Source organism: Lissotriton vulgaris, chromosome 1_1, assembly GCF_964263255.1.
Source record: "Lissotriton vulgaris chromosome 1_1, aLisVul1.2, whole genome shotgun sequence".
Lineage (NCBI taxonomy): Eukaryota > Metazoa > Chordata > Amphibia > Caudata > Salamandridae > Lissotriton > Lissotriton vulgaris.
This window is the reverse complement of record NC_141685.1, coordinates 1427537096-1427549122: the sequence shown is the minus strand read 5'-3', so window position 1 is coordinate 1427549122 and position 12027 is coordinate 1427537096. Positions and strand designations below refer to the sequence as shown.

At 46.0% G+C, this 12027-nt stretch overlaps 1 protein-coding gene across 3 annotated transcripts in view; it reads right to left on the bottom strand.

Moving 5' to 3' along the window:
* The window catches only part of CPNE8 (copine 8), a 990278-nt gene that overhangs the window by 262670 nt on the left and 715581 nt on the right, over positions 1-12027 (bottom strand). For all 3 annotated transcript variants that reach the window (XM_086967237.1, XM_086967238.1, XM_086967242.1), the window contains one exon: positions 4580-4641. In XM_086967237.1, the coding sequence (XP_086823363.1) occupies positions 4580-4641 (62 nt within the window). The remainder of the gene's footprint in view (positions 1-4579; positions 4642-12027) is intronic.

Here is a 12027-nt window from a genome sequence, read left to right as displayed (position 1 = left end):
TGAGGAGCACGAGCACTCGCGCAGGCGGGATGCCCGCGTGTAAAACCGATCCATTAGCCCCCTTGCTGCAGCAACCGCGCAACTGTGTCAACGTGGTGCCAATATGGAGGCAAGTTTGACACAAAACACCGCCGAGGTCACCAGGGGAATGGCCCGCATCACAACAGCCATGGAGGCAATGATAATCTCCAACACTGCCGCCAATCCAGCCCTGGACCTGGGGGATGCTGGGGACAGCAGCAGCCGCAGCAGCCCGGCCAGCGCTGCGTCGGAGCCGCGCAGGAGCACCAGGCGCTCCGCAGAAGCCGCAGGACATGCGGAAGGGGGTGAGGCACACCCCAGTGGGGCTGCCAACCGCTCCAAGAAGTAGGCTTGCCAGGGCGGGTGAGGCAACCCGGACCTTAGACATTTGTTTTCTTTACTTTTACATTTTATTTTGTTGCACATCTGTGCAGTAACGGTGTTGCAACATTATTAAAATTTGCTTTTCCCCACAACCATTTACCTGTCTGTGCATCTGTACTCACTCAGAAATAGTTTTCTGTAATCTCCTCACGTCTGTATCTGCCATCACTTGGCGTAGACACCCCAGCAGGCTGTGTTAGTGGCACAGCATCGTCGTCGTCATGGTCCTCGTAGTCAGACAACTCGACCTCAGTGCCCTTCTTCACCGCAAGGTTGTGCAACATTGCACAGACAGCTATGATCTTGCAGCAGGTGATGGGGGTATACTGCCTTGCGCCTCCACTCTTGTGCAGGCATCTGAATCTACTTTTCCAGATGCCAAAGGTCCGTTCAACTACATTCCTTGTGCTTTTGTGGGCCCGGTTATACCTCCTTTGGCTGGGTGTGGAGGGGTTGAGGTAGGGGGTGAGTATGAAAGAGCGGAGGGCATAAGCACTGTCGCCTGGAAGGAAAAGGGGTAACATTACTCACATGCATACATGATTTACACTTTGCTACTTTGTGTTATGGGGGTCTGATGATGTGTCTCACCTAGGAGGTATCCTTCACCAAATTCGCCAGCCATCAGCCGTGCATAGATGCCGCTCTGTTGAAAAATGTAGGAGTCATGGGTACTCCCTGGAAATTTTGCTACCAGGTCTGTGATGGTGCACTTCGCATTGCAGATCACCTGAACGTTGATGGTGTGCGTAGACTTCCGATTGCGGTATATGTATTCTGTGTCAGCTGGGGGGCAAATCGGAATGTGCGTGCCATCTATGCAGCCAATGATTTGGGGAAATTGTGCCATCTGGTAGAAGTCAGCTTTAGTTTGTAGCAGTTCTGCGTGGGTTGCAGGGAAAGAGATGTATTGGTCCATCCTGTGTATCATGGCGTCAAGGAATGTGTGGAAGAACCTTGACAGGCTGCTCTGGGTCACCCCTCCTACCGCTGCTACTCCACTTTGATAGCTGCCAGACGCAAGCAGGTGTAAGCTGCATAGCACCTGGACGTGCGCTGGGATGGCGTGTGCCCTTGGGGTGGGGTGGTCCAACAGTGGTTTGAGGTCCCTGATGAGCTCCAGAATGGTGTCTGAATCCAGCCTGTACCTCTGTAGGATCTCTGCCTCTGTGAGCATGAACAGGGTGATCCTCTGTCTGTAGACCTGTTCCTCTCTTTGCCATTCCCTCTGTCCTTCCTGCTGTAGCCATAGCCGCCTTGCAATGACATAAAAAGCTGCCATCCTGCAAGTTGCAATGCATTTTGGGTCTATTTTTATGGGTTGGAGTTGGTTACCACCTGATTGTAATCCATGGTAAATACTGAGTGAGAAATACCGATTTAGAGCCAAAATCGGTATTTCTGTGCTTCCCTACATCTCCCTATCTGTCCGAATCGGGAACTTTCCCGATCAGTGATTCTACCGAATCGGTAGGTTATCCGATTCGGCTTATGTCCGAATCGGGGTCACTGCCGAATCGGTACATGCACCGAATCGGATATTTTCCGATTCGGTGTCAGTACCGAATCAGTGAATGGACCGAATCGGATAATTTCCGAATCGGTGTCAGTACCGATTCGGTAAATGGACCGAATCGGATAATTTCCGATTCGGTGTCACTACCGATTCGGTACATGGACCGAATCGGTATTTTTATCCGATTCGGTGTGTTACCGATTCGTTACATTTCCGATTTTCGTTATGTACGTATCGGATTATTTTCAATTCGGTAGCCATTCCGAATCTGTATTTGTACTGATTAGGACGTTTTTCTTTGCCCTACATCTCGATGGCAGTATACCGATCGGTAAGGGACGTAAATCGGTATTTTCGGCCGTTACCGATCGGTAACGGCCTACCTACATCGGGCCCTATATCCCCTAGACTGGGACTGAAGACCTACGGACCTTGCAGTAGCCCTGCTATCATTGAATAATTGCAGAGCAGAATCTGCCTTTGTCCTAAAGAGCCTGGATCCATCAAAAGGAAGATCAAGCAATGTGGCCTGCACATCCAGAGAAAACCCTGAAGATCTCAACCAGGAGTGCTTCCTGATATCCACAGAGGAGCCCATCACCCTGGCGACTGAGTCCGCCCCATACATACCCAACTGAATCACTCGGTGGGCTGCCACCAGCGTATCAGCCAACACCTCCAAAGAGTGACCTCGTACATCAACAGGCAGTTTAGGAGCCACCTCTTTGGCTGAGTCCATCAAAGCATGGATATATCTTCCCAAAAAGCAAGTGGTGTTTGTAGATTTTAAGGCCATGCTTGCTGAGGAAAACACCTTTTTAGCTGATTGCTCCAGAATTTTGGAGTCCCTATCCCCCGGGGTGGTGGGGAAGGATTGTGCTGATTGGATGAACATGAAGCTTGAAGCACCAAGCTCTCTGGAGAATGGTGGGAGGTTAGAAAAGCCAGATCCTCTGGAGCAGGCTTATAACATCATGCCACTGTTCTTTATGATTATTATTATTATTATTATTAACGAGTTTTATATGGCGCCTGGTTACCCTTGGGCATCCCCGCGCTCTTTAAACCGCCAGAGCAGACAAAGGCTTACCCACACTTCCTTAATCAAATCTCTTAATGCCTCATTGAATGGCATTAAAGGCTCAAGCACTGAAGACGGAAAGAGCAAAACTTCAGTCAGAATATTAGACCTTACCTCAGCTGAGGGCAATTGCAGATCAAACTGATCAGCAGCCTTCCTGATGGCAGTATGATAAGGAGCCATGTCCTGAGAAGGAATTTTCTTTGGGGAAGAAAGCTCCCACTCCGGGCAAGTGTCCAAACCACTAGCCTCCTGAAGACCTAAAATGTCAACCACAGAGTCAAGCATTTCCCCCTCTTCAGCTTGCTCCTGCTGTCTCTGAGACTCCTCTTCTTCCAGCAGCCTCTGGGCCTCCCTCCTGGAGTGTAACTTCGGGATCAGCATCAGCGGACCAGGCGTGGTGCCGGTGACATTGGCACCTACATCGGAGGATCCTCAGTAGCAGTCAGCGGTGCCGCTCGAAGCCAGGACGCGTCAGCAACTGCGGTATTGGCCTCGAGAACCTCGCCGCCTGGAGATGCAATGATGGTGTCATTGGCATGAAAGGCACAAAAGTTGCCTGGCCATATTGCTGTGGGATGCCCAAATTGTATGCAAGCGGACCCACAGGGCAGCCGGCACACCGAACAGGTTAGCCGCTTTTAGAAAATGCGACAGATCCGCTCCTGGTTCCGGAACCACCTGGTCTGGATCCAACCGAGGCCGTGTGGTGGGCTGTGGCTGCGGCGCTGGGGCAGACAAAGCCAGAGGAGGAGAAGACGACTCCCTGGGCCCCAGCGAATCACTTGATGCCAGAAAAAGGACCAGTCACCTGCGGAGAAGGTGAGGATGAAGGTAAGATGGCATCTTTACCATGATGCCACTGAACCAGAGGAGTCGACCTTGAAGACTTGCCTTTCGAGGACCGACGCCGTGACCCATGTCAACGCTTCTTTTTGTGACCTCTAGGTGTGCGGGGTCGTCGGCTTCGACTTGGATCTTTTGCGGCCTCTCTTCTCCTTTCTCGCCCAGGCCATGAATAGCTCAACCTCTCGCTCCTTAAGTGCCTTCAGATTCATCCTTCTACAAGACGGATATCCTTCTACGTCGTGATCCGACTACAGGCACCAAAGACAATCTTTGTGGGTGTCCGTGATGGACATATATGAACCCCACACACCCTACAGGGCTTGAACCCAGACTTCTTTTGTGTAGCCATCACACTGTGACACCACAGATAGAATGCAACAAAGTAATATCCTAAGGAAATGGAGAGTCCCAGAAAAACCTTTACGGGTCAACGGCGTGGAAAAAAAGCAACTGTCATCATCACTCCGACACGGGCTTCTTATAGCTACGGTGACGTCATGCGGAGTCGTGAGCAGAGTCGTGCTATTGTGGTGTCCTCATTGACGTGTGAGAGCTATGAAAAAGTTTCTGTGGAATGCTGGGGCAGGGGTAAATTCAAAAGGTGAGGAATCTACAGGCAGATGTATCCATCAGAAATAATATATACTGACATTTCAGAGAAGAGACAATATATGTCTAAACAATATTTAAATATGGAAGTTGAATAAGTGTGGCAATAGCTTACTCACCCTCCTTTAATATAATCGAGGAAGGACACCTCTGTCTCCATCAGGAAAGAAAGTAAAGTTACCTGAAAAAATACATTACATAATCAGGCCCAAACCACCATAACACCTTTAAAATGCCAAAACATACTTGTATACATAATACCCGAGCTTACACAGACCAAAATAATGAGCCTCGCACACATAATTAATCAATTCCCTCATTGTCTTGTGAGGATGGCATGGTTTTACTGGCAGGTACACGACACAGTCACTACTACATCAGCATTCCTGGTGAAAAATGAACACAGTTTCTTTGGGCACAATGAGTTCTGAGGGAATGAAAACAGACATGTTTATGGGCATAAGGTCACGTGCACCAAAGATTCATTCGTACCTAAATGCTAATTTTTCCTATATTATAGGGTGGTACCTATACCTCATTCACATCTTCACATTGTAATATCTTTTCTAGCTACTACAAGGCATAATATAACCTGTGGCAATACATTTCCCTCACCCATCTGTCTTTAGCCAAATCTCAAGCTAAGGCAAGGCTCATGGTGAGGAACTGGAGCCGCCCAAACACCAATGCCTTCTGCAATCTGCTAGTAACTACAGCCCCATCTGAACAGTCCTTGATCAACAGATATGAAGAAAGCATTACATATTGGTTAGTGTCCGCCAGTGATAGTCATGCCCCCTTTAGGACAGTCAATACAGCTAGCCTTCACGACGCCCAACGCTGATTTTCAGAAGTTAAAAAACTTGCCCTACACCGTGCTCAACTTGACCGGAGATGTAATTACTCACCAGAAAAAAGATATCGATCAGACCCAACTCAAGCAATATAACAACACTGTTTTACAAACCAAGGCAACCTATTTTTCAAACAAAATATTGAGTTCCACAAATAAATCCGTACAAATCTTTGCAATTGTTGCTGAGATATCCAATCCCGACAGTGAAACCAACCCCTACTCAAGCAATATTATTATTATAATTATTATTATTATTATTATTATTATTATACAGCTTATAGAGCACCTGGTTACTCCAACTGAGTATCCCCGCGCTAAACACCAGTTAGAACATGGCGGCTGCACCACAGACCACCGCCCCACCCTGCAGCCAGGTCCCCTAATGGGACGACTACCTCAAGCCTAATTCTGGCCATCCAAAGTCAAGCTGAAAAGCCAAGTCTTAAGTTTTTTTCGAAATACCATCTCTGAAGGGCACTTCCTAAGGTCAACGGGGAGGTTGTTCCAAGCTTTGGCCGCGACAAATCAAAAAGAATTCCCACCTGCCCGTACGTTCCGCACCCTAGGCACGGTCAACTTTGCCGTGCCCAGGGACCTAAGGCAGCGTTCAGGTCTGTAGGCTGTAAGAAGAGGGTGCAGAAAGCTAGGCCCTTGTTTGTAGAAAATCCTATGGGTGAAACACAAGGCCGTAAAAGTAACTCTGGCTTGAATGGGCAGCCAGTGTAACTTCCTCAGAGCCTCTCCAACCGGGGTCCGCCTAGGGATGCCCAGTATTAGGTGGGCTGCCGCATTCTGAACCTTCTGCAGGATGTGCAAATTTTTCTGGGTCACCCCCAGGTACAAGATGCTGCAGTAGTCTAGACGCGACGTAACAAGAGCCTGTATAATCGTCTTTCTAGCCTCTACTGGGAGAAGGTCCAACATTTTTCGCAACATCCTCAGAGTGCCAAAACAGACGCCAGCCACATATAATATCAGTTCAAAGAATGAAAGGGAGTCATTGAACCACACTCCCAGGTTCTTTGCCTTGGCCTTAGGGGTCGGGGTGGGCCCATCTCCTCCGGCCACCGCAAGTGTGACCAGAGGGAGGGTTGCTTACCCTCCAATATCACCTCCGTCTTTCCCACATTCAGCTGCAAGCAGCTGAGTTTCATCCTGTTTGCGAGCTCCTCTAAGCAGGCCTTAAACCTGGCAACCGTTCCCGCCTCCTCTTGCTCCAGGGTAACTATCAGTTGTGTATCATCAGCATATGATACCAGTTTTACCCCATGTCTCAGCACAATATTTGTCAAGGGGCGCATGTAAATATGTGACTCACTAAACACTTTCTTCATGGAAAAAATAATTACCATCAAGACCAGTATCCCAGCTAATTTCCCCCATATAGCCCTGCCAACTACGCTCAAGAACTCTCATTCCCTAGAGAAGTTTTCTACCATTAGCAGAGAAGTTTTTTGAACCTTCTAATGAAGGTCAGATCTGGGATTCTGGCAGACTGCTGCCCCCCACATATATTAAAGGAAGCTTACCTCACTTTTCAGGACCCTCATCTTTCGCTATTGAACAACTCCCTCATGCAGGGGTGGTCACCAAAGCATTTAAAGATGCAGAAATAGTCCCCATAATGAAGAAATTAGAGGCAGACCCTCTAGCCTTTACGAATTATCGCCCTATCTCCCAAATACCTTTCTTAGCCAAGATTTCTGGTAGCTCACGTTGCAAACTGCCTCTGATCCTTTAGCGAACAGGTGCATTTTCTGCACCCTCATCAGATGGGCTTCCGACCCTCTCATTCTACAGAGGAAGTTAGACAAGGGCACTACATAAGCCCTGGAGTTACTCGACCTCTCTGCTGTCTTTGACACGGTCAACCATTAACGCCTGGTGGACTGTGCCAGTAACGCAGGGATACAGGGCCTGGCCCTTAAGTAGCTATCGTCTTTCCTAGATGATCACACTCAAGCTGTATACCACACCCAATTCTCTGCCTCTAAAGTCAAATTGACATGTGGGGTGCCAAAGAGCCCTTCTCTATCACCGCACCTTTTCAATTTGTACCTCTATCCTCTAACTCAATACTTAGGCGAAAGGAAGGTATGCACTTTCAACTACGCTGACGATCTTCAACTGATCTATGACATAGACAAGTTTGCTGCCTCCGTCACTAACTGCCAATCTACCATGCGACATATAAGTAGCTAGATGAACAGCAACCACTTGAAATTAAACCCAGATAAAACTGAACTAATCTTAATTGGGGGCCCTCAAACCCTGGAATTCTAATTTTTGGCCGATTGAGGTGGGAAACTCTCCCCTACCATCCCGATCAACTAAAAGCCTTGGTATCACTATTGACTGCGATTTGTCCATGAAATCTCAGATTGGGATGGTGCTCTCTACCTGCTTCTTTAAGCTCCAGAAGATAAAGAGGATTAGCAGATTCCTTACTCCTGAAGCTCTTATCCAAGTAGTTTTAGCCTTAGTCATTTCCCATATCGACTACGCGAACTCGCTTTACCGCGGCATACCCGCATATCAATCAAAAAGACTTAATTGGTGCAAAACCAGGCACCTCGATTAATCTATCGCCAGCCAAGATGGCAGCATGCCACCCCGCTTATGGAAAAGTTACTTTGGCTCCCGCTTGTCTATGGCTTGCCTCACCTTTAAAGCGCTCCATGGTAACTGCCCAGTTTTCGTTTCTACTCGAGGACTGAGATATATCCCCACTCTGGATCTTAGTTCTTCCCATTTGAATTTCTTAGCTACTCCATCTTTTAATCACAAGAAACTGGGCGGACTAAGATTTACGCTATTAGCCCCTCAGTTCTGGATCTCTCTTCCTTTGACCATCAGGAAACGGTCAAAGACCTGGCTATTTAGCCAGGCTTATATACGAATCTCTGAGCAGCATTATTCCCTTGACCCTAGCGCCAAGAAACCATGTGGTGTAAGCACGCTTTATAAATATTTTATAACATAAAATTTCCCACATAAATCAGCATAAAGTACCCAAAGACTACAAAAATATGCTACTGAAAATTGTACCAAATTATTGACTACCAACAAGTGTTTCCAACTCCAAAAATAGTATTGTGAATGGATACAGACCGATTCAGTATCTGAAAGGGCCATGTTGTAGGCAGGCATCTCTTCAAAATACTGAATCAGTATCTGTTGTATCCATCTTTAGCAACCAAAATCTGGTCACAAAACATTGATATTTTATCAAGTCCTCAAAGTAGGTGGTAATGCATTCGCTAAAGCGAAGTGGTCCCTTTGGGACTCCATCACCTTTATGAATGTAAAAAGAAATATTGTTGAAGAGTAGGCAGTGGTCCACAGAACTCCAGACAACTCTTACACTTAAGCCAAAGAAAATTAGACTTTTCTTTTTAAAAACCAGTCCTGTTTCGTTTGGAGAATGGACTGCATTAAAAAAAAAAGCTTACCTAATTAAAAGGCAAGTAGACAAAGTGACGTTCTGGCCACAGCAGGTTATTGTCTCTGTGATGGCCACCAATTGTACTGAGTAGTAATTTGCAACCTACCTCAATAATATTGATGATGTAGGTTAGATAGCAACCCTTTACAATTCATAGTTTTAGGAACTGACCTATAAGTACATAGGTTGGTTCTTAAAATTCTTTATGATTGGCAAAACACTAGATTAGCCCAGGTTAGCCTGAAATGAAGAAGGCAGGTCCAGTCTTCCTTCAGAGAGAACAGGGCAGTCCTCAAGCAGCAGGAAAGTCATCTGGTAGCAACCAGTCAGTCTTCTGAAGAACAAGGCTGGCCTCATGCAGCAGGGCAGTACTCTGGGGAACAAGGCAGTCCTTCTAAAGCCCATAGCTCCAGGAGTGTACTGAAGAGTTGGTCTGAGGCTCCAATATGTATACCTGGTGTCATTCTTTGCTATCCCCCATCTAGTTCTAGAAATTTCCTTCTTTCCCCTGCCCAGGTTATAAGTGGTCTAGAGTGACAAAAGGTTGATGTCAAGTTTCTTTTCGAGTGTGCTAGAGGTATCCCTTTGAAATTTAAGTGGGACAGAGAAAACATATGTCCCACCCATCTTGACAGGATGAACCATCTGGCCACACCTAGTCCTCCTTTGTCTCACTGTCTGGGAGGAATAAACAAAGGCCAACTGCGATTTATTCACAATCATTTGACTGAGGCGTAAGGCACCAAATGGTTTGGACAACCAAATGGCAACTTTCTAGTGCCATTTTCAGAACTACGACTTAACATCTGGTTTTACCATTAAACATAATTTTAAATTAGTTATTTTGACACCAGACACTGTTCCTAATCAAAGGGTAGCACTTATTAAACCTATATTCTTCTGAGAAAAAGGTACCCTTTTTGCAGCTCCCTTGTTTATTATTGAGATAATTTTCAATTGCAATAAATGAAGAGGAGCAGTAGGTCTTCTTTGGGGTGGAGTATGAGGAGGTCTTTGGATTAACTCAAAAGTGTGGCTGAATCATACTAAGTATAAGGCTCAATGGTCTGTTGTAATAGGAATCCAATTTAAAAAGTAATTAGTTATGCAACCTCCTATTGTATTCAGCTTTGTGGCTGGTGCTTTTGGCAGAGTCCTTAGTTTGAGGCCCATGCTTCATTTGTGAGGCTGGCTTTTAATAAGCAGCTGAAGGCAGAGGTCGGTATTGGTATTGCTGTTGATGTTGCTGATGACAGGACTGTTAGGACGTCTGGTCCCTCAAAAGGGCTGATGCCTTTGCTGTAAAATGCCAAGTAACCTGGTAGTATTGGGGTCAGCCTTAATTGACTGTGGTGCATCACCTGCATGTTTGCCAAAGAGTGCTTCCCAGTCATAAGGCATAAGGTCCAGGATGTTGCTTTAGATTACAGAGCAATGTTGATTACAACCATCCCTGCCTTCAGAGGATAGCTCCTCCGCTAGTTGCCAGAACCTGCAGATGCTGTATCTGCTATGTTATGTTAAGGTATTTAAATTTATTAGGCGCATTAATCACCTCTCAGTGCAGGAGCACCAGCACAGATCTGAATTTTAAATTAGCGGAATTTCGCTGAGTGACCTGAGTTAAAGCACAGTCAGTCATTTCCGAAGATGTTTTTTCCCCTTCAAGATGAATTTCCTTGGCTTCAAATTGTTTGTTTTCTGATAACATTTCCATATAAGCACTGATGCACAAGTTACTTACCTTTGGTAACAATATGACACATTAGTTAGTGATAGATTCCTTACCTTAGAAATATCCCCAGGTGTCAGACTGGATACGGAAAGTTTTCATCAGCAGTACCCCTGCGTGTCGGAAAGTGTGGTCATGGAGTTCCGCGTCTGTCGTAGGCGTCATGATCACTGGGTTGACGTCACAGCAGCTACTTAGACGCCGCCCTCGCGCGCTGACGCCAGTTCTGTACACAACTTTCTGCGCCAGGAACACAGAGCCATGCAAGATACTGACTCCTGGTGCCTTGAAACTAGGGCCCTGAAAGAGATGACCTTAACCCTAGAAATCAGTTCTCAGAACGGGGAGGATGGGTGGGGCGGTAAGGCATCTATCACTGACTAATGTCTCTTACAGATATATCGTTACTGAAGGTAAGTAACTTGTGCATCTGAAAGAGACCCGTTAGTGATAGATTCCATACCTTAGAATAGATACCCCAGCAAAACCAACCCTGGTGGTGGGTCTGCGAACCATTATCACACCAGGAAGTCACGGAGAACAGAACGGCCAAAGAAGCCATCTCTCCGTACTTGGCTGTCAAGGCAACAGTGCTTTAGTAAAAGTCAGTCAGTCAGTCAGTCAGTCAGTCAAAAAGCTTTATTAAGGGCAAAAAAGCCATAAAAGCGAAATAAAATACAGTGTTTAACTAATTAACGACAAGCCCAGTTAGTACGTTAATATAAATACAGGATAAAACTTGATGATAAAACCATTCAGTAAACAAAAAGTAAATACAATCAATGATTTTAAATTTGATGTTGAGAATTTGACAATCCTCGCCTGTTTCTTACTTTGGCAAATTATTGGTAAATTGCTCACAGTGTCCACAGTCTCACAAATTGGGATTTTTAATTTTCGCACTTCTAGAACACCACATTGATAAAACAAACCTAGAGGTCACTAATACAATCAGGGGAGAGGTATTGGATTTTAATATTCTATAAACATCCCTATAATCTCCAAAGCCTGTGTTCTTACAAAGTTGAATAATCCATTTAGCTCTTGCTTTAGAGTATGAAGGGCAAAAGAGAAGAACATGCAAATCCGTCTCATCGCCATAATCACACCCTGAACAGGCCCGAGGAGCAATAGCTGCACTAGACCATTTGTTAGTAACTGCCCTAAGTGGCAGTGTACCATGCCTAAATTGGACATGAAGTTTCTTCGCCAGAAAGGGCTGGATGTCATCCAGGAACAACTCGAAGTGATAATTGACCTTGACCTCCAGAAATTGCCTGCTCAGTGGGCCTAGGGCTGTGTTCTGAGCTAACGCACCTGTATGGTACTGTTTAAGTAAGTTAGCTAAAGGTTTCTTAGAAATCAAAGGGCATATTTGTTCTGGTAGGAGCCAAATATCTGCCCTACCCAGTGCATAACAGAGCTGTTTCATGTGCAATAGCCAAGGGATCTTCCCCACACCCCTTAGAGCCAAAATGTCCCTCAGATCCTCTCTATAGCTAATTAACTCTGGAGTGCTCCATAGGCGTCTCCA